Source organism: Bidens hawaiensis, unplaced genomic scaffold (assembly GCF_021521415.1).
Source record: "Bidens hawaiensis isolate Kalapana, Puna unplaced genomic scaffold, B.hawaiensis_p1.1 tig00027327_1, whole genome shotgun sequence".
Taxonomy (NCBI): domain Eukaryota; kingdom Viridiplantae; phylum Streptophyta; class Magnoliopsida; order Asterales; family Asteraceae; genus Bidens; species Bidens hawaiensis.
In genome coordinates, this window is record NW_027494419.1 from 266353 (window position 1) to 291042 (window position 24690).

The 24690-nt window shown below is 34.1% G+C and overlaps 1 protein-coding gene across 1 annotated transcript; it reads right to left on the bottom strand.

The window, feature by feature from the left end:
• Positions 1 to 11122: 11122 nt before the first annotated feature.
• LOC143575265 (auxin-responsive protein IAA32-like) lies at positions 11123 to 12022 on the bottom strand. The gene is made up of 4 exons (XM_077059682.1): positions 11866 to 12022; positions 11565 to 11792; positions 11375 to 11483; positions 11123 to 11204 (listed from the first exon to the last, which is right to left on the bottom strand). The coding sequence occupies exons 1-4, from the start codon at positions 12020 to 12022 to the stop codon at positions 11123 to 11125; spliced, it is 576 nt and encodes a 191-aa protein (XP_076915797.1).
• Positions 12023 to 24690: the final 12668 nt, after the last annotated feature.

A 24690-nucleotide genomic window follows, 5' to 3' on the forward strand; every position in this document is an offset into this window, starting at 1 on the left:
CATATTCAGACTCAGTTTCAGCGTCAGAAGAAACTTCACTTCCACTTATATCTTGAGTGTATTCAGGAAACCCAAACATAGCTAGATTAGCTTGATTATCATTGCACAATAGTCATTGTGACCAGTCACCTCCATCAGCTAACACTGCATGTGACCCAGAAGTAGACTGTTTCTTTTCAGCATCATTGACTCGTGGTGTGGAGGAATTTTGATTTTGAAAACGAGGAACAATATACTCCTTCTTTGGCTTGTCACATTCTTTTGCAAAGTGCCCGAATTCTTGACAGTTATAACATTTTACCTTCAACTTGTCAAAACCCAACTTCTTATTCAGGGCAGGAAGATCTTTTCCGGTTCTTTGCATAAATCTTTTCACCTTACGAACAATCATTGCCATGTTCCATTTTAAATCCATGAGTTCAAGATCATAGGGATCAATTTGATCATAGTCTTCATCGGTTAAATCACTTGTTGCAATTTTGCTACTTACCAAATTCTCGTAAGAAGACATAAATGCAGACAAAAATGCGAAATTCTGTTCAACTTCCTTGATGTTTACATTAGTTTGAGATGAGAATTGGTTTGCAGATGATGAAGTTCCCGATCCTCCAGATGATCCAGAGATACCAGAAGATCCAATATTACCAACTGTATAAAAACAGGCTCGTGGATTACTATACACTGTAGTTGCATTCTCACTTGCAGCTTGAGTAAGGAAAGCAGTCAATGGAGAAATAGTTAAACTTAGAGGCATACTCCCAACATAGAAAGAAGGATCTTGACTTTCCTTAGAAGATTTCTGGCACTTAAGATCATATTCCCTGGCTTCAATCTTTTGTAAAAATTCAATAGCAGTCAAATCTTCATTCTAGAAATAATTATTCTCCTTGAGAACCATTAAGAATGTGGAATAAGAACTTGGGTGTACACTTTTAATAGTGTCAATTTTATCCCTCTCAGAAACTTCTAACCTCATCTTGTCCATTTCAGCAATTAAGTGATTAAATCTCGTTGTCATTTCTTCAACTGTCTCACCTTTGAGTAAATTAAAGCAACTGAATTGAAACTTAAGAATCACCTTCTTGCTTTCAGCAGTGTTACCCATACTTCGCATTCGAATATGTTGAAACAACGAAGCACATATTTTTATGCTCCCCACTTGATGAAAAATATTCTCAGGCAAAGCCATGGTTAGAGTAGAATAAGCTTTAGTCTCTATCTCTAATGCTTTCTTTTCTTCAACAGAGTATCGTGAGATAGCTTTTGGTGTAAAACCAATAGTCTCATCTCCAATCATAGGGACGGTATAGACTTCAACTAAATAATATGATCAGTCAGGATGAACTGATCCTAGATGAGCACGAAACCTAGGTTCCCACTTGGCAAAATCACTGAACTTCATCAATCTCGGACATTTTGAATGTGAACCTATTTCGGTATCAAGTTGTAACATTTGTTGCATCAACATGTTTAGAGACGCCAATGCATACATACCGGCCATCTTTGACAATTTTCAAAAAATCAAGGGTATAACGAATCAAACAACGAATAAGGTTATCAAACTGTAAACAGTTGTAACGAACTGTGAACAGTAGAATAACGAATCAAATCTTAACGAAGTTAAGATTGATCAGACAACGAATCACAATTGAGGTTAACGAATCAACCAACGAATCAAAAGGTAAACGAATTAGAAAGTCAAACTAACGAATTGACTAACGAACTGGCCAACGAATTAGCAATCAAACTGATAAGAAAAACTTAACGAATTAGAGAGTCTTTAGTAGCGAATCACTAAGAAATACTTTGCGAAATAGATAACGAACCAGCTACAGTTGATTAGCGAATCAACTATAACGAATCAGGTTGTTACAACCGTTTGTAACAAACTCTGACACCTTATGCCACGTGGCAAAGGTTGTTATGACACAAATCCCAAAATGGACGTGTGTCACACGAATCAGTTAATCCAAATAACGAATCTGATGACACGAATTAACAAATTATACGAACTGGCCAGCGAATCACTTGAAAGTTATGACGAATCAACTAATTTAGATAACGAATGAAGATGAATCATATAACGAATCATCATAAAGATTATAGCGAACCATATTCATCTTCAAATCTTCAAAGAGAATTTCCAGAAATCTGGAAATGATGAACACCAACCCAGATTCTAAAATATTTAATACCAACTCAATCCTTAACAAAAATCCACAAATGACCTACCAAAATACTCGTAACACAATCGCGAAATCAATACACCAAACCTCGATACCAAATATCTCTGATTACCAATCCAATTTAACCAAAACACGAACCCTGTTTCGGCCTTAAACCAAAACCGACACCAAATCCACTCAAAACCAAAACAAATCTCAATTCCAATTCATAAACTCTTACCAATACCTTTAACAACTCAAATCAAATCTGAATCGTTCATAATTCAATTCAATTAACGTAAAATTAGTCCAAATTCACTAAAACAGAACACTATCGATATATAAAACTAAGTAACCAATCAATACTCGAAATAAACACCAAATCAAGTGTAATTGAGCTCCAACGGCTCTGATACCACTTGTTGGAACCCGAATAATTAATTAACAGATCTCAGATCTGTGTTAAACCGATTGATACTTTAACTATAGATCTAGCTCATAATTAACTTCGATTCAGTGTTATATATATGTATATATTATCAATATGTATATAATAGTATTTGTATAATGTTAGGATGAAGATTGAGAGAGAATCTGGATAGCGTTTCGTTAATTAACTTCTCAAAGCTTATATTAAACGTGAACTGAGTTCACTATATATAGAAGATAGGTCTGGTTCGCTAACATCCCCTAGCGAACCAGACGCTACTTCGTTACATACATTAATAAGACGAAACACCCCCCTGATTCGTTAACATTCCCTAACGAATCAGGAGGGAATAAACTTAAGTCTTAGTTCGCTAACATCCCCTAGAGAACTAGACATTACATATAGCGAACTAGACAATAATTAAACTAATTATTACATTAAAAACAAAAACAAATACGTTAACGATAATTACAAAAACTCAAGACGCAAAACCGTGCACTAACAAAAGGAACTTGCATTTAGCATTTTTCTCACCTTATATTAAAGTTAGATACTTTAACCCGGTTTCAAGCAAACTTACATTTTTAAAGGGTTATTATTATAAATTCTTAAATAGTTACATTTTAAACCTTGAACTTTAATTGTTTACTTTTTTGCAACAATTATTTAGTTAAAGATCTTCAAGACAACCTTTATAAATCCAAGACTTTCTGTTATTTAGGCTTCATACGTTAAACTCGTCGTTCCGGCAAATCTCCAATTAATCAATCTTTCAAGTTTATTACTTGAACGTGAGTAACTTCATACCCCGTTTTCTATCTTTTGTTTTGGGGTGACATTTCATACTTATTCAAATTAAATGCTTTATACTTGAGTCTTAAACGACAAACGTTATTGTATACTTTACTTAAATAAATGCTCGATTTGGTGTTCTATGCTTATATGATTATATGCTTATGTGTTTATCGCTTTTGGAAGGTTGATTTATAAAATCCGTGAACTATCTGGTATTCTCTTATAGCACGGTGCCGTTAATGTATTCTTATTAATGACCTCATGAAATCCAAATCTATTTGGTATTCTCTTATAGACGGTGCCGCTAATGTATTCTTATTAGTGACCTCAAATTATCCAAATTATTGCTATTTATTTGTTGTTTCGTATACAAGATTGTGGCATTTCTTATTATATACATATATGCTCAAAACTGTGAATTACTCACCAACCTTTGTGTTGACAAACTTTATTTTATGAAATGTTACAGGTTTACATCTCGGTTGATTCGATGCTTGTGGAGAGAACGAATGTCAAGACCTTTAAGTTATTAGCAAAAATGAACAATATTTGATTTGCTATATTTTGTTATATTTTCTATTGACTATCTCTTGAATATTGTTATGTGACATTTTCGATGTTGTGAAATAAAATGAGTTTGTTAAATATTGTCGCTTTAATTAATGTCATGCGCTTATGGGCAATCGTTACACCTCGGCATGTTCCGCCTTTGGTCGGGGTGTGACATTTCTTTATACTAACAAAAGTCACAATATTTTTGTATTTTTCCCTTTTTCTCTCCCAAAAACCAAAATAAGATAAAAAAACGTACAAACTTAAAGTTGATTATTCGAGCTTAAGAATACAGCAAATGTTTTCAATCCATTTATACCAAGCAAAAAGTTAAAGCGTGTTTTATCAAAAGCTTTGGTAAATCTATGTTTTTGTGACATGTTGAATTAAACAAACATATATAAAACTATGTTTTTTTTAAAATCATTGTTTAGTTGTTTATATATGTTTGAATGAACTTTGAAGTTTGTATGTAAAAACTGGAGTTAGGATAGAAAAACGAAGCATGCTCGTTAACAGAAGAAAGCTGCAGAAAACGGGTTATATAATACCCGAAAATAGGGTATTCAAATACCCGAAAAACGGGGTTTTTCAATACCCAAAAATAGTTTTTTTTTTTTGTTTTAGTGGGTTTTGCCTAAAATTAATGGAATTTAGGTGTCTAACACAAGGGTTAAAGGAAAATAGGTATTCCTTTATGTTCGATGAAGGAAACTTTCCAACATGACATTATATATCATTACTTGAGAGTACATAGAAGCCACATAGGACTAGGGGTGCTCAAAGTCGGATATCCAGAGTTTTGGATATCCGTACATTTCGGATAATGAATTTCACTATCTGAATCAGTATCCGAAATTTCAGATATCCAAACTAATTTTGAATATCCGATTGGATAGTTAAACGGACATCCAAATTTGTATTGCATTTTTATTTATTTAACAAACCGCTGCAACATAAAAATGATCGAGATCTGATAGTTAGCATTCCCAAACATTAATTCAACCATTTATTCTATAATGTGTTTCCCAAAGAAAAAAAGGTATACCTCAAAAGATTTGAAGATGGATATTTTAACAAACCACATATGTGGTATAGAAGTTCATGGCAGATTAAAATTTTCAAATAATCAAAATAGTTATGGCTGATTCACGGTTTCAAATAACCAATATATCTGGTATCCAACCTTAAGCAGTGGAGATCTAACCTAGACGCGGCCGCCGGCCGGAGAAGACAACGATGGAGGAGTGGTTTTGAGGGTTTGGCCGTTGGGTCGTGGAGGAATGGATGCTGAGTGAGGGAGCGGCTATAATACAAACTAAAGGAATTAGGGTTTTCTAATCTTATAAGTTGAGATATAAATATATTTAAAAAATACTAAATTTACTATTTGGATATTTCGGATAATCCGAATATCTGAAAAATCCCAAAATTGATATCCGAATTCAAATCCGAATATCTGAAAAATCCCAAAATTGATATCCGAATTCAAATCCGAATTTTCTGATATCCGGAATTCGGATATCTAAAATTTTGGATAGTTCGGATCTGGATTATTGGATAATGTGGATACGGATAGCAACCCTACATACACTACAACAAAAATGGTATTTTAGTACACACAAAAGCGTCCTAAAATACTATTTTATAGGACATTTTATTAAATAGGACCAACGAAAAAAGTGTTTCATGTAAAGGGGTCGTAATAAGTATCAGAACTCAAAAGGCGTCCTGATATCCCAACTAAGATTATGAAACCAATTTTATGGTCGCATAATATATTCATTAACAACCTAGAAAACGTCCCAATAAAAATATATTATGACACTTTTTCAATGTTTTAACATGTTCTTACCTACCTTTAATCTTTTAATACATATACAAGTGTCCTTAAAAATTAATTTATAGGACCCTTATGTAACTGTATAGTACCAAAAAAGGGCCCTAATATCCCATACAAGATTATGAAATTTATGGTCACATAATATGTCTATAGACAACTTAAATGTCCTAAAAAGCATATTATGACATTTACAATATTCTAATGTTTAATAGTAACAAATCATATTATACAACCCTCTTTTTTAAACATCCACACACAATTTTACGATACGGTTATGGACATTTAAATATTGAAAGAAATAAAACTTCATTATATTAAGTAAGCTTGTTCATAACGAAAACACTAAACATAAATAAGTTATAACATTATCCAACATAAACTCTTGTAACATTCAACAAAAAATTAAAAGCAATAAAAGAAACAACACCATAAAATCCCGAGTCATCATGCGTCCTCAATCCTCAAGGACTACCTACGAATAAACCATCCATGTATAAGCATTAAGTTCAAATTTATCTCGATCTCAGCATTTCAGCTCATTAAGGTAAACAAATAGCCGAGCTGGCTCGTTATACTTCGAGCCCAAACCATGAGCAAAACATCGGTTGACTCAACTCGATTCATTTATAACCTATCTCATATATGTTTCATACTACAGTGCCAACTTTTACAAACAATGGTTTTCTTCCATTTATATAAAAACAATATTGGGCAAAATTTGTTTAACCCATATAAGAAGTTGTCATTTTTTACCTGTTACCGACTACCCCGTTTCAAAAGTCCCTGAAGTTAGTACTTTGACCCGTTACCAAAAACATTCTTCGTTAGACACTTAGGCTTATGGTTTCTTCATCTTTATTTACAAAAATGTTGTTTGTGTAAAACCAAACTCGTTCCCAATCTTCCATTAGTAGCATCTGCATCACACAAACGGGCTGAAATAAAAATATAAAAGTCACGATATCATAATATGCTCAAACTTTAAAATTTACATATGGAATTGATTGATGAAATTAGAGTGTGGAAAAGCTTAACACATTCCACAACTGTTAATACTATTTTCAAGCTAAGATAGAACCTGTTAGTGCACGAAATGGTTGTCCGTAGCATTCGAATAAGTTATACATAGTCTAGATTGTTTATTTATTGTAAATGGCCCATTCGCTATGGTTTGTATAGCGAATGAGGTCCATTCGTTATATGCTAGGCTAGTTCGTTAAGGTATAAGCTCATTCGTTATGGTAGCATAACGAATGAGAACTGGTTCGTTAAGTGATTAGCCTAAACATAGCGTATTAGGCTTATGTTAACGAATGGGAGTGTGCAGCCTATATATAGGATGCTCCCATTCATAGTTATGTGAGATCACACATATGAGAGGTGTGAGGTCCTAGATCTAAGTTATATTCTCTCTAAGTTATGTATTTATCTACCATAATGTATTCTCTCCATATTTATCAATAAACTATGTATTTAACGTATCTTAGATTCGTATTGTATAATCGATGTATCATAGCGGCTAGATCCGTAACGGGTTACTACAGAACCCTATAAACTTGAGTTTTAAACCTTACCAAGTCCCTTAGAACATGCAACTAATATACTTCATGTGGACGCAATCACTAAAGCGAGCTACTGCTTTCTTAAATACAAAACCAGTCCAATCTTCAATTGTTTCATAATATTAAAACATGGAAGTGTTTTTTTTAAACAATGATAACGGCGAAAACATTTTAGTTTTTTTAGATTTTTTTTAATTTATATTTTGCCTTATGACTTTTTTATTTTTATTTTTTGAATTTTTTATGGGTTGTCTATTAAGATAAAAAAAACCCTCAAAAAATATTCAAAAATAATAATAAAAAATTCTTTACTCAAAATATAAATTAAAAACAAAGAAAGTAAAAAAACTAAAATGTTTTTATTCATTGGCCTCGTTAGAAAAAAAAACCTAAGACGTCTTACTATTTTCCTCATGATATCAAAAATTGAATGCACACCTGACTTTGCTGCCTCGAATAAACACATGTTCAAGTTGAGCTACCTTTCTATCCTGCAGACATGATTAACAACATTATGATATAATTGTTCCAAACTTTCAATAAAAACAATTTGATTCCAAAAATATGAAATCCGTTTAAATTTCTACTGAACTTGTGTGATTGTCTTCACCATCATTATCTAGCAAATATTTAAATTCAAGTGTGCTATAAACAAACAGACATGAGTCAATAAGCCGAGCCCAAGCTCTACTCGTTTATCATTTATGAATTTATATTTAAAATTAAATAATTTTTATATACATTGAAAAAGCCTTAAAACAAGCCTAAACTCGACTCGATAATGTATGTAGAACCTTAAACATGCCAAATCTCAGCCATGCAGTGTAAAATTAACGCATAAAAGTCCAAAAAATTTAAAATTTATAAATACACAAGGTCCAAGGCTCGATGAGCCTAAATTATCTTCGCATATAAAACTCGAGCTCAGGTTCAATAACTAAACAAGCTTTATCTGAGGCTTGGCCTCGATAACTCTCAGATCGTTTCAAGCTTCTTATCGATTCAATCTCGAGTAGCTAGCGAGCGGGCTCAGCTCATCACATTCATATAACTAATGTTAAGGTTTAGGGTTTACAAACACACAACAATCAATTCGGTGTTCAATAATCATGAATTTGTTATTAAAACTCATAAAATGTTATCCGTGCAGTTGTAGCTCTACTCATAAAAACTTAGGGTTTATACAAAGTACTTAATAAATGACAGCAATAGAACAAATTAAAATGATAATTGACTGTACATATATTCATAAATCAGAGAGTAGTAACCTTAGCGGTGAAGGTGATGTTTTCCAGCTGGCAATTCCGGTTATCTTCACATTCAGTCATGCTTCCTCTGTAAACTTCGCCGCTCTTGAGTTCTACGGTAACTATGTGTCCGGCGGCCTCGTGTAGAAGCTTCATCGGAATCCCTAGGCTCCGACTGGTTCTATGAGTGTATGGTGATCGGCGGCAAGGGTTGCAGATTCAAGGGTTTTGAAAGTGGAGAGTGGTACCCTATTAATTCTTTTATTATTAGCACTAGGAGTATACTCGCGCGATGCCGTGGTAATTAACGACAAGGTAACGACAATAGTGTAAACAAATTTTTAGTAGTTACAACCTTTTAAACATATGAGGCAAATCAAAACCATTTATTTAAATATAACTTGAACTCATAATGCTTATAACATGTTTGAACCATAACCAAAATTAACAACTTTTTTTCCCTTAAATGACTCAAACTCAATTTTACTTATTGCATGTTTTGGCCTAAACAAGATTTTAAACTTTTAAATATAATGACCTAATCTCATTTGGCTTACATCCAATTATAACTCGAAGGCATTTTGACATGTCAAAGTCTTCAATCGTTGACCCGAAACAATAAACTAATTTTAAAGAAAATGATTAAGTGTATTATAATAACACTACAATGATTAAGGGTCCTATAAAGGTTAAAGTTATAAGACTAAAGTGTCAAGTGTCCTGTTAAGTTATGTTATAATAAAACTCTAGCGAATAAGCGTCCTATAAATCAGATGTTTTATGACTAAAATATCAAATGTCCTATTACGGTGTATTATAATAACACCATAATGATTATGCATCTTATAAAAGTTAAAGTTATATGACCATAGTGTAAAATGTCCTATTAAGTTATATTCTTATATGACTTCAACTAGAAAAGGTCCTATAGCACCGAACATTTATGACTTAACTACAAAGTGTCCTATTAAGTTATGTTATAATAAGACCTCCAGTGATAAAGTGTGTTATTACATTGACACATAATGGGACACCAAAAACTACATGTCTTATATATTACTTTATTAGGATTTACATTTTAAGTGTCTTATTAAGTAATATGATAATACAATCCCAAAGAAGAATCCATTCTATTATATAACTTTTTAAGACACCGCATCTGTAGCGTATATTGTAAAAGGACCCCAAATGTTCATTTGTCATATTAAATAGATTTTAGGACCCTATTTTACAATCAGCCCACACAAAAGGTCCTAAAAAGCCCTTTTTGTTGTAGTGATAGGACGCGCATCATGATTTGTTGTATTAAATAATACTCCATCCGTCCCTTTGAAAATGTCCACATTTCCTTTTTAGTTTGTTCCATTACAAATGTCCATTTTCAAACTTTATTAATTATTTTTCAAATTTACCCTTAAACATGCAATCATTCAAACTTTATCAAATTTTGTCTTTTTATATATGTTAAGGACATTATAGTAATTTGTTAAGAAAAAAGTACAATCATTTAAACTTTATTAACTTTTGTATTTTTCAAACCATGACATTTATAGAGGGACGGAGGGAGTAATAATCACAACAAAAATAGTTATACTAATTATTCGTAAAAATAATAACAATAACCATGTAACAAACTCGCCGCGTAGAATTGAAGTGGTGCATAATTCCGTCGATATTTGTTAGGTCTGTAACGATAACAACAATAAAATCAATAAATTAAGTAAACATGGATTAGTATTAACATTCGTACAGCTTACTGTAAAAAAATTATTTATAACGACTTGTAGTCAGTAGGTAAAACATGTGCAATACAGTCAGTTGACACGAATTTAATCAGTATCAATCACAATCTTTAACTTAACACCACAATGTCCCGCAACGTCTTTCAATCACAATCTTACGGCAACAACCATACATATTTACCTTATATTTTTATTATTACGAATTTTATCATTGTAATTATAATACGCAATTTGAGATCTTAGACACATGTGCTGTTATTATTGTTTGCTCGTTCTCGTTAAGTTCGTTTACTAATTAAACAGTTAGCTGATTTTGAGTTATATTATAATTATTACAACTTAATTGAGTAAAAAAAAATAATATTTTTATTTATTTATTTATTAATATATATATATATATATATATATAATGGGTCAATTTTTTGAATTTTCGTTTCATTTACTCATTTTACGTTATCCAAAAGTGATTCACAAACTCAACTTTCTATAATTCTATCTAGGATATATATATTTTGAATTTAGAAGTTTTAGTTATGGTTTATTAATTCAAATTTTACTTAGGCTGCCCATGTATCAAAAGAAACCATAAACTAATATGAACAAGAAGATAACTCGAGTGCAGTTAATACACGAGACAATTCATTGCAGAAAACTGAAAGACGAAAAGCCTTTTCGAATATCTATACGATTAGTAAACCACCATGATCTAAATTTGCCTATAGCTTCCAACTTTCCGTCGACGCCCTATTATGCAAACTTCATGGTTCTGATCATTGACAGGATCGACTAGACAGATGTATTTACTGGCCTAAAGAGTGTGTCATCCTTGAGCATGATCCGCATACGTGTTACACTATCCACAAACTCCCTGCATTATTTGTAAATATTATTCGGTTAACAATATCATAACCAAAATATCAAACGGATGTTATTTATGAGTTCTAAAACTACTATAATTTTATAGCAGTGTGACATGTACGGAAGAAAACTATGTAGTACTAATTAGTGGTATTCTTTTTCTTAAAAAAGTAGACTTACTTCCATGGAACATCACCCGCGATTCTCCATTGTTCATCTCTATCTTTATACCACAACGAATACTCCGAACCACTTTCAAACAGTCTTAAACTGCATGAAGATTGTTTTCCTGAAAAACCCACAAATTGTATCATAATGAAAGAAAAATTAAACGTGTCACATTTCAAGAACTAGTAGCAAGCATACTAACCAAACATGTCTTCTAGTTGAGTAGCAAGACTCAGGTAACTTGAATGATCAAGAACACATATTTTTCGACCAATGAGTACGCCATCCATGTTAATCTTCACGAAATCGCTTTGCTGTTTGGTCCTTTGGAACATGTTTCTTTCATCAACAACATTGTCAACCGTGTCGTCTTGACTTTGGTAAGGGTGGAGTTGGTTCCATTCTACCAAATCTTGGTAGTCATCTGAGACTAAACAAGTCATGTTTTATTGGAAGACACTGAAACAACTACAAAGACAAATAAAGGAAATAGAAATACGCACCGTGGGGATGTTCGGAGTGGCCATAAGTCTGCGGCTGCAGAACTCGAAGACTAAGGCCCAAGTCGATGATGCCACCGGTTTCATTGTTGGTTTGATAGTAGAGTGAATGAAGATCAGCATGGTTGAGAAGGTATGTGGATGATGAATCCGAAGCCATTGAAATACAAGCTAGTTATGTTATGATAATTTATCTAAGTTTAGATGCTATAAGGCTATGAGCAGGTTGCATATATATATACATATATATATATATACACACAAAATATATATATGCATATATGTATGTGTACGGTGTGTTTGTTTTCACTTTTTTCTCTTTTTTTTTAGAGTAGCACAATATATAGGTTTGATAATATGAATTGGATATTGGCTTTTTTATTTGGAATATATAATTTAGTTACTACAAAACGATTACAATAAAGTGGCAGGCAAACGGGCAACAAGCTGCGTCGTAACCCCCTTTTGAATAGCAAAGTTAATCCTACTAAAAACGAAAGGTTAAGTAGGTTAGGTTTTTAAGACTATGGTAAATGGAAAAACAAAGACATCGGGATGAATAATGGGATAGGTATTCGAATATGGGTTGGGTGCTTAAATTTATTACTTTTCAAATAAAACATTGTTGTTAGTAGTTAGGGTTTTATACTTTTATGACATCCGCCATTCACGCATCCGTACATTCGCCTCCAGCCTCTCACTTCGGCGACCAACGACCTTCATTGGGTAGTGGTTCCTCATGGAGTCACGACGTCATTGTGAATATTCAGTTTTGATCGGACTTTCAGGTGTTTGATATAAATATTCGTTTAGTATGTGGTACTTGTGTTAAAACTTAAATTTATGGTTGAATGATTAGATCCCAAATTTGAATATACTTGTTTAGTTATTTAGTTGTGCTGAATACTTGATTTAGTTTTGTTAAAACTTGATATGTAAAGCAAATGAAACTGTTATTGAAAATAAAGTTTGAGTCATCATCTTCGAATAATACCCATGTGAAAATTATATAAAAATGAAAGACCTTTCACATAATCCCTTTGTACGGAAACAAATTTCCCCTTATAACCCAAATTAAAGAGATTAAATTATATGGGCATATAAGGTTCATGTCATCCAGAAACGTCATAATTTTTAAAACAACTTGTTTGATGACAAATTAAGATGTTTATTTTTTAATGATCTTGTAATTATATAATGTGTTTTTTAGTTATCAGATATTATCATGATAACGTATTTTAAAATGTCCTGTAAAATTATTGTTTGGTTGTATGAAATTTGACCACAGGAAAAAGGTAAGTCCTCCGGATAAAATCATGACTGGTCCAATATCAAGATCATTAAGCTTTAGTTAATACTTCATTGAGTCTTCCCTCTAACCAAGCCTTGTACTCACGATGAATAATTAGTGTTTTGTTAAACTTTCCAAGAAGATTTGAACTCAAATAGTAACTTTTGGGTTATGATACGACTGTTATTGTTATTGTTACTTTTACTGTTATCTTGAGAGAAAGGTTGTCGTTGAAACCAGATACAAGAATCTACACATCATATTGATGCAGCAAAATCCAAAGCAACTTTTGTGCCCATCCTTTGTTGTTGTTTGGTGTTTTGGTTTTTGATCCATGCATGTAAATATTTGCAGAGAAGAAGTTAACTTGTTGAATAATTGGTAGTGGGATAAAGGGTTATGTGTCTTCCATGTTCCCTTCCTTTCATCGATTTCAATACTAGTTGTGGGTCCATGATTTATCCTCTCACATAACATGTCTCCTGTTAAGAAGATTTACATATGAGTGTAACAGTTTAAATATATACCACAATATTTTTGTCAAAAAACTTAAATTGAAGATATATGGCACTAGGGTTTCGCAGTAGTTTAATACTTAGAAGTCTCACTTAACCACTAAAAATAAGGTTAGATAACGGTATTATCCCTTCCAGTTTAGATTTATAATTAAGAAGTGTTAAGGTATAACCTGTTTTACTACTTGTGACCAACGTAAAATTTTCATATTTTACTTTCTTAATGAAGAGATATATTTCCAGATCCGTACAAGCCTACGCCAACAAAGATTATACCCACGTACGCACACCTGAACACATACGTCCAAGACACGCCACACAAAGGGAGGTACAATCTGGACCACCGTCAGTACTAGCGCTATCCTATGCAGGTTAGGCACCAACAGAGCAGCACCACATGTACATCGCAAGTACGTGCGGAGCCACTGCTACAACCACGCAAAGAGACAATAGTACTGAGCAGTGGGCCCAATGCAAAACAGTATCCATGATCTCCATTATGACGGCTTCAGAAACGGTGGACAGGATAGTTCCTCGACGCGTGGCTCAATGAACATTCCATAACACCCCATATCTACGGCTATAAATACAAGACTCCACCAAATGGTAAGTGATTCCGCTCTCCCTCTCTCGAATGATATACTATCTTTGTGTTTTAAACACTCCACCAATTGGATTACGCATTTCCCTGCCTCTTTACATTTTTAAGATCACTGTATATGGCACCTCGGATTCAATATTCTCAATATACCATACCCTATGGAAATGCTCGTTCTACCACGGTTGAACTTATGTTTCTTTCACTTAATATACCACTCTAAAATATATTAGTAACTATTATTCTAAAGATAAAGAAGTAAAGTGTCATTTTCGTCCTCGTGGTTTGACAAATAATACGAATTTAGTCCAAAAAGTTTATTTTTTTTTGCATATGGACCTTCCACGTTTCCCAGTTCTTGCCAATTACATCCAAATCACTAACCTCATTAAATTTAATCATTAAGTCAAGGGTAAACATGTCTTTTCACTATTTCTTTATTATAATACTTATTTCAGTGAACTGCGGTTTTTGTCCTTCTGGTTTGTCCAAATCCGCGGTTTTAGCCCAATAGTTTCAAGTTTGCAATTTTCTTCCATATGGTTTAATTTCATTAGCAATTAAACTCGAATTCCCTAATCTCGTTAAGTTTGGTTGTTAAACCCATCAGTGTGCCCTTCACGTGAGGGGCATTTTTTCCTTCTTTTTCCCCATTTCCCCCCAATACACTCAGCCTTTCACGTGAGGGGGTTGCGAATTAGGACTGAGGTTTATTTGAGGAGAAAAACGACAAAATTGATCGTCACATGAGGGGCACGCAAGTGTGTTAACGACAAGACTTAATGAGGTTAATAAATTCGGGTTTAATTGCAAGTGAAATGAAACTAAAACGACAAAAATTGCAAACTTGAAACTATTTGACTAAAACCGCATATTTGGACACCCCACAAGGACGAAAACCGCAGTTCACTGAAATAAGTATTATAATAAAGAAATAGTGAAAAGACATGTTTACCCCTGACTTAACGATTAAATTTAGTGGGGTTAGTGATTTGGATGTAATTGACAAGAACTGGGAAACGTGGATGGTCCATATGCAAAAAATAAACTTTTTAGACTAAATTCGCAATATTTGTCAAACCTCAAAGACAAAAATGGCATTTTACTCTAAAGATAAAGCAAAAAACTAATTGCTACAGTCATACATTATGTGTCCATATTCAACCCACATGAGTTTAAATGTTGGCATATATCGTCCCTTTAGGTTTCCTTTGTTTCACATATTTAATCCCTTAGGTTTTTATAGTTTGCTTTGCATCGTCCCTTGGGTAGAGTACAAATTTGTTCCTTTAGTATGTATGTATGTTCGCCACGAGGTTTGTCAGATGTCTATATAATTTAATTGATTAGACTTTGTATTGTTTGTGTTTTGTGGATCATTTTTTTCGGATGACTCTCTCTCGTTTTTAGTTGAAGTTAAATGTCAATTATTGTTGGTGTTGTGTTTTTTTTTGTTCGATTGTGTACTTTTTTGTTATGTAGAACGTCATTGGTTCATTGGTTTATGATTCATATTGATTTAATATATAAAATAATTGCAAGTACATCACAAAACGAAGTAGTGAAATGCACAACAAACGGCGTAACGTGCCGTGAAAAACACTTAGTTTCATTAATAATAATGGACAACTTCGTGTGATACAAAAGTATGATGACACAAGTTCTTCGAGCATCCTCAATGTTTTTAAGTTTCAGTTGCACTCCTTATAGTATAAATATACATTTTCAACTAACTTAATTGTTTAGTAATATTTCATTAATTATTTTGTTTTTTTTTAATAACTTGATAAAAGGTTTATAAAAAAATATTATGCATGCCTCTTGTTTATCAAACACGTACAAATGGCATAACACGCTCATCATCGACGCATTTTTTTTCTTTTGATAACCGGACCGTTAGTTGAATCAACCATTTTATCGTTTTACAGGTAGAACGGTTTGATTGATCGCATCATATTAAAAACAACATGACCTCATAAATATTTTAAAAATTAAGCATGTATACACGACAAGTTTAAAATAGATCATATTAATAATAATAAGGCTGTAACTATATAACGGTGGAACAATCAACATTTCTAACGAATAAGGGCATTTTAGATGGGCCACTATTATTAAATGAATTAGTGGCTTGGTTGAAAAGGTCGCATATCAAAGGTATGAGTTTTAAAGTTGATATTGAAAAGGCGTATGATACAGTTATTCGTGCTTGTATTCAGTTATGTTTGGTAAAAAAAGGTTGAAAATTCAGAAAAAGCCATAAAAAAAAAAGTTATCAGTTGATGTTAACTGATTGTAATAGCGGTCTTTTGTATTTATGACTTGTTGGTTGGTTAGTTTGAATAAACTGAATTTCATCCACCTTAGTCACTAAATATAGCTGTTTCGCACCTGAGCCTAAGCCTTAGAAAAACCTATTAGTCCGACTCTATATGCAACCGATGGTTAATGGCAGGGAATATAACTGATTTGCAAACATATTAAGTTGTGACTCATATTTGGTCTTCGAGGGAAGAGATATACTAGAACATCTTTTGCTAGTCCGGATATTAAACTGAGAGGAGTGTTTATAAAGTGAGGGGTATGAACATGCATGCCTTCACCGAAAACAATGTACACTCATTTAGGCAGCTCTATTATTTTTAAAGCATCACCAAGGGTATTTGTTGACTGTCAATCTAGAAAGTATCAGTCAAGGGAATCGGGTATGACCACATATCTTACTAGTATTAATGATAGTAATTAACATACCTATGATAGAGGGTGATTTTTTGCATTAGAGTTTGTTTGAGGGTAAGTAAAAGATAAGTGTGGGTAAGCCTATAAATGAATTGAATGTTCGGTGAACTATTCATGAACCGTTCGGTGGGAAGTTCATTTATGTTCGTTTCGGTAATAAACGAACGAACATAAAAAAATTTATGCTCGTTTAATTTAAACTAATGAATATGAATACATGTTCCGTTCGTTCATTTATGTTCATGAACTATCGTTTATGTTCATTTATGTCTGTTATTTATGTTTGTTTATGTATTAGTAGACAACGTTTAAATATTATATGGATGAATCATATACTTAAAATTTTATTTTTGGTAATTTGTTCATTTAAGTGATTTCACTTATGTTTGTTTGTGTACATTTATATTTGTTCATATATGTTCGTTTATTTTTGTGCAGTTATATTCGTTTAGATTTAAACAAATGAACATAAACGAATGCAAATGTTAATTTTTAAAATAAACGAATATGAACATTAAAATTTGTTCGATTAAGCGATCGTGTTCATTTAAAGTTAAATGAACGAACACGAACCATGCTCTTGTTCGTGTTTGTTCTATTCGTTTACATGCTTTCATTATTCACATTGATGAACAAATAGGTATAAATCTCTAGGCTCTGCCGATTTTATTTATGTTTATTTGTATTCGTGAGCCGTTCGTGAATACATTAATTTCCTTAGTGAACGGATATGAAAATAAAATCTCGTTCACTTAGTTTTCCGTGAACACATTATTTCCTTAACAAACGAACATGAACAAGGCCTTGTTCGTGTTCGTTCGGTTCATTTACATCCCTAAGTGTGGGGATGTGATGGTCGGGTGTTATGTTTAAATATTATTGTGTTAATTGTACAGGTTTTAGTCGTTTATTGTACGAACTATGGTACTTCATCTACATGTTTATTTTGATACAAGTCACAGGTTGTTAATACGGATAAATGGACTTGTACAGGCACGAAATGAAGTCTCGGGAAGAAAAGCACGCAAAATGATGCTGAAATCAAAGTTGGCTGGTGAAGGGAGTCTGTCGCACTACGTGACGGGGTTGTAAGAAGTCCATCGCAATACCAGATGGACCAAGTTATTAAAATGTTAACTTTTTGGTCCATCGCGCTACGTGATGGACCTTATGATGACAAGAGCGATACTCGATGAAGTGTAAATTCGGGAAAATCAGGGTTATACATATAACATCCATTTTAACGAGTTCTATCTATCTATCACGTTCCAAAGCAGTTTCCATTAGCCAAGAGACGAATTCCAGTCATTCCAATCACCGAGAGATCATTCCTAATGGTATGTTTCCTCATAATTGAAGATTTATTGATGAAGATGAGCGGCTAGTCTCCTCAAGTCATACCCGGGATGTATAGTATTATAACTTTTCAGTTTTTCTCTTGTTTTAGAATTGACCTATTTGTAACTATTGATATATGAGCATTGATGTTTGGTATTGTTATGCATTCAGTCGGTTTAGCTTTATTTTAATCAGAACGATTAGTTGCCAATGTTGTGATACGTGTCTCATATGGTTTTACTGATTAGTTTAAGTGTGATAAAGCATACATTTTTCCTTAATTGATTCACACTGGCAAGGAACCTTTGGTTACCAGTGTCGTGTGTTTACATTTGTTGATGCCTAAGATGTGATTATTTGGTTGACCTGATTCATTTTTGATAGTTAATTTGTTGAATAACATGAGAATAATGTTAGTTGCATGCTTGAACATCGGGTGTGATTTGCTTCTTGTTATTTGTTTTCAACTTGCTTACTTGATATATTTACTTTAAACTCAAATTATTTCTAGCGTGATCAACACTCCAAACCTACTACTTCATAAATGTTAGGAATTATATGCACGTTACACTTACCACATACTCCTCGTGGTTCAACACCCTACTTACCCTAACTCATGTAAGGTCAATAGGAACACTGAGTTATTCTTATTTTTTTTATTCGATCACGACACTCTAGATCGCGGTTCAAATACATACAATCAGACCGGCTATATGCCTGGTTCTCATCCAAATGGTCGACCCAATCTGATTCTAAAAACACTACTCTTCACACACAAATTATATTGCCACATTTCATCTTGATTTGTCCAATATTATTGACCTTCTATACAACAGTCACCTTCGCGATCTCTCCTTTCTTCTTTTTGTGTGAACATATGTGATAAAAAGGGGGACAGAGCATAAACTGAATATTGACTAGGTTTAACGGGTTGTGCCGGAACGCTGATGCAACTCCATCTATCAAGCATGATAGACGAGAATGCGAGATCATCATCTGGATTGGGTTGGGAGCACTGTGACCGTTTCAATCGTCATTTTTACCGTTATTTATTCAAAATAAATAAATAAAAATATTAAACCCCATTTTTCACACTATATAAACTTAACAAATAAAAACGTTTACACGTCTCTTAACTCAACCACAACATTTACATATCTCTTTTACACAAAATTAAAAAAAAACAAATGGTTGGCTCAATCCAAAAAGGTTCGGCTAGAAAGAAAAAACCATATAGGAAGAAGGTTCGTTCTAGCGGAAACAAACCGGGTATATTTCGTTTACAACTTGAATCATTTCCAGCCTAATTGTTTTCAACCCAAGTGTTTCGAAACCACTATCCACAATACTACACCCAACCCAACATGTCAACCGAAATCACATCTACATTTCACTTTGCAACCCAGAGAACATATCATTGATCGTTTCGCATATCATGACCAAGAGCACTACTACCAAAACCGACTATATCGTAACCCAACCAGTGATGTACCTTCCGACTCTTTTGAGTAAGATAAACAACAAGAGCATGAAGAAGAGCTCCCAAAAGAGCACAAAGAAGACCTAACATGAAGATCAAAAACATATCAAAAAATTAACGAATAGCGTGACTCAACAACATTGGCCCTTCTACTTTTAGGGTCTTTTTTTTACCTTTTGGGTTTTTTTCTAACATATCATTTTCTTTTCTTTTAAAATTCTATCTTTAGTTATCTTAATTTGATACTTTTAAATTTCGGTTATACAAACAACGTTTATTTTATGTGAAGTTTAAGAAAAACAGTTTTTCTTACCCGCGCTTCGCCGCAGAGGCGTGTATCTGAGAGAAAACATCAACTCCTTCGCGTTGAAAGGTTAAAGGCGAAGAAAACTAACTAACAGATAAAGACAATGAAAACTAACATTACCTTTAAGCTGTGAAATTAAACTTTTGTATCATCTTTGATATCTTATGAAATTAAATTTGTAATTTGCAGATGTGCAGCATATTTAGCAAACATAGACGCGAATTTCAATATTATTATAATAAATACAATCTCAATGAAACATCCAATAGGAACTTAATATAAAAAACTAATTTTGCGCCACTCAAGAAAGCCACCGTCATCAATGGTTCCGAACTGGAAACTATAGACGATCGTCATCATAGGCTCAGATGCATGATCATCATAGCCGCATTCAACAAAACCGACAAAGACCACGACTCGTAATCGGCAACCATAAAAGGCCACTGTCAACACAAATCCACCACCACCAAGGGTTTCTAATCTAAACCCGGCAATGGTAGATGATCATCCTGTACATCTATTTCATGTATTTAAACCTCCATTACATGTAGTTTTAGCTCAGGTTGGTTTCAGTTATTAACCGAACCGAACCAAACCAAACACCAACGAAGTATGGGATTAACCGACAAACCGATTGGTTAATAATAGATAAACCGGTAACTTCGGTATCAGTTTAGGCTAATAATCGAACCGAACCATGCACACTGATTCCAAACAACAATCTGAATAGAACACATAGTATAGCGATTAGATTGGACCAATCCATCAAGTCAACAATAATCACTACTATATAAACACTTAAAATCAGACCGTAATTATGCATCAACGGAAGACAATAAACAACTATATACCATAATAGGCAAGCCCAAACATCCTGTACCACCATGATCCACCGCTACCAAGGGTTTCGAATCAGAACCCAGCAACGACAGACGGCGGCTTCCCTACGGGTGGCCTCTCCGTCCACCCGACCAGTGGCACCACAACACCACCGCCACTTAGGGTTTAGTAAAAAAAACTACAACAGTAGATGAAGCACGTACCCCATCCACGGATAAACGACCAACAACAGAATCGCCACTAAAAGAATAGCAAGAGGCCACCAATACCGCCACCTAGGGTTTTGAAACAGAACCCTAAAATAGCGCTGGTCACCCACAGAATCGCCCATCGGAACCCTACCGTAGACACAACAAACCAAGGTAGCATAATCAAACGACACCGGCAACGGAACACCCCCGCTACCATAGGCGTCGTTGAACGACCGTGAAACAGGTATCCGACGACACGAAATCCAGCCGCCACCTGGACGCCGTTGACGACATCCATATTGTCTGTCTTTGTGAGTGTGAAAAGAGTATGTTCAGAACAAATATCACCAAGAGAAGATATGTGAAAGATAGATATAGCAGCACATTTCAGATGGTGAGGTTAAAAGAGGTTATACACGTGTGATAATCTCAGGAGACATATTATTTTATTTAACGGTTGTAAATCAATAACTTCATAAATAGTGAATTATGAGAGAGGGGCAACTTTTGGTTTTTGATATATATTAATCTGGGTTTCAACGAGAGTGTTACACACTTATTAAAATAAGTAAAGTATTTGAAAAGGTTTTATAAGGTTTAACACGAACTCATACGTTAAAGCATAAATATGGCATTGTTTAGGAAGAGAAGTGTTTAGACTTGGGAAGAATGGTACACCTTATAATAAGGAAACTGAAACCTATTGGTTATGCTTAAATGACTCTATGGTGTGTGCGCGGTGTGCTAGTAACACCTTAGGTGTGCTTCTAACACCTTAAATAAACACACATTGTTATGCTCTCCGTATGAGAGAAATTGGGCCAAAAAAAAATGTCATACCTCAAATATCACCATGTTTTCGACGTAATGGTCGTGGATAAAAATAAATTCTTAAAGTTAAGCGCACTCAGGTGAAGTTGTATTAGCAACCTAGATCGCCTCCACTCAATAAACAAATTCATGAGCTTTTTGTGACACTAAGATTGTCTGTTTATCCATTCTCAAACAGACACCGCATCACGGATTCTAGCCGCCTCTAAAAACTCATGTCAAGCAATCAATTCATGTAGAGGTCAAAACTTGACTATGGTCGTGTAAGGCCCCGTTACCGGTGCCTCACATTTGGACGTTGGATTTACTCATTCACATAGTCCTAAATTATCAGAGTTAATAAAAACATTCGCGGAACATAAAACTTTCACAAAACATTTCACAACCTTGTCTTAACCAAACATCTTTGTCTTTTAAAATAATCAAACATTAAACATAAACTGATAAACGTCTAGAGTCTTCCGATGCCAGCCTCTTATTCAATGCTATGTGTTCTCCTCAAGAGAGCTGTCTCATCCTACTCACCTACGTACATACTAAAAGTCAGCTACGCTGAGTGAGTTCTAGTTAATAACATAACATACTTTGCGTACATACATACTTTCATAATTCAAATTCTACTTTACTTTATTATATTCTGCCTCGGATATTGTTTGGGTCTGGTCCCATTTCTGCCTTCGATATTATTAGGGTCCAGTCCCTTTTCTGCCTCGAGATTATTAAAGGGCTCGGTCCCTTTTCTGCCTTGGATATTATTAGGGTCCAGTCCCTTTTCTGCCTCGAGATTATTAAAGGGCTCGGTCCCTTTTCTGCCTTGAATATAATTAGGGTCCAGTCCTTTTTTCTACATTTCTATCACTTACATGCATTGATAACATACATACATAACATTCATATTTCATACATAACATCAGAACTTGACAGTACGTGCAATATCCGAAGATCGTTCACTTACCGACAGGCAATTATTCTTACCTTTCACATAATCACATAAAGCATACACTTATCACTTAGGATAAATGTATTAACAATCACATCGAGTATGCACACAGCCCCGAAAACATAACACAGAAATGGGGCTAGAAACTCACCTGAATCCTGTTGCGTTCGCCGTTAATTGTTATCCCCCTCTTTAATTGTGCACGGCTAACTGTTAAATAGATATATATATATATATATATATATATATATATATATATATATATATATATATATTAACCGTATAATTATTTAAGTTGGTATTCTAATTAACCAACACTTCTCGAAGTTGGGCTTGTTTAGTTAGATGTGTTATGGGCTTAATGTTTGCGGGTTTAGCTAAGCCAGGCCCATCTGTCCATTTAAGCACTTAGGCCCAACTAGGGTCAGGCCCAAAAGAAACTGGGTCACCCGAGAACTCTTGGAAGAGAAGCCCTTCTTGACCGAGAACCCATGTTGACCAAAACTCATACCTGACCGAAAACCCGTATCCGATCGAGAACTCGGTGGCCGAGAACTCAGTGGCCGAGAACCCATGCTTACCGAAAACTCTAACTGACCGAGGACTCTTGGTGACCGAGAACCCCACTCACCGAGAATCCATTTTACTTTCAGCTCGGATTTTCCTACCTCTAGATCCATTTTAGGCTATATTAACGGTTATCAGTCCGAAATTGCTCTTTTAACTACCTATAACCCAACCCTCCTTAGTCGTTTTACATTCGCTACTTTCCATCATCAAGATCTAGTCCATTTCTGGCATAAAGCTCGAACCTTTAATCTATGCAGTCAATCTCGGTGGTATCTCGGTTATCGGTCCTCATGTGAAATATCGGTCAAAATATCGGTCAGAATCTCGGTACCGATAATATCGGCGATATTGACCGATATTTGGCCGATATTTCTCCGTTATAATTCCACCGATATTCCCAATATCAGTGTTTTAAGTCTTAATTTTCAACTTTTAGTGTTTAATGTTGGTGGTTTGAGTCTTAATCAGTTTCTACTTGCTACAATTGTAAGTGTTTTGCAAGTTGCAAAAGGATGATTTGTTAATAGTAGGAGAGTATACTATATTGCTAGTGTTAAAGTGCTACATATATAAATTTTGCATGATATTAAAATTACAGATATCCCACCGATATCTCGTCGCGATAACCGATATCTCAAATATCGGTCCTTGATCGATATCCGATATTTTTCCGCATTAACTGCTTAGCCTTTAATCCATAAAACGTTCTTTACTAGATTTAGGGTTTCCTTTAATCAAACCGTTCACAACCATAAGTTTGTTAAGTCCATTTAACATCAAGTTTGCTACTTTATGGTTTGTCTAAGTCCGATCTTCTCTAGGTTTGAGTTTCATGATCATTGGTTCATAAAAACGTAACATTTAAGATCAAGAACATACCTTTATGATGCACCTCAAGCTACGGTTAAAGCTAGTACTTGATCTTGGCCTTTTTAGCTTGCTTGTATAGCAGCGATTTTGTCCAAATATTGTTTGCTTGCTCTTTCTTGACCTTCTCTCTCTCTCGGCCGCCACTAGTAGAAGGTGTGTGTGTGTGTGTTTTAAGGTGTAGGCAAGGTGTGGAATGGATGGAAATGAAAAGATTTAGGGGTTAAGGGGTATTTATACTCCATTAAGCCCATGGACCTAAGGCCCATCTTTCCTTTTTAGTCCATGATTAATCTCATCTAATTAGTCTACCACTTCACC

Bases quoted from the DNA above. Each gene is read 5' to 3' on its own strand.
- LOC143575265 (XM_077059682.1), bottom strand. From the start codon at position 12,022: ATGGCTTCGGATTCATCATCCACATACCTTCTCAACCATGCTGATCTT. The intron at 11,793-11,865 runs GTGCGTATTTCT...TGACTTGTTTAG, and splicing joins CCACTCCGAACATCCCCACG to TCTCAGATGACTACCAAGAT. The intron at 11,484-11,564 runs GTTAGTATGCTT...TGGGTTTTTCAG, and splicing joins TCAACTAGAAGACATGTTTG to GAAAACAATCTTCATGCAGT.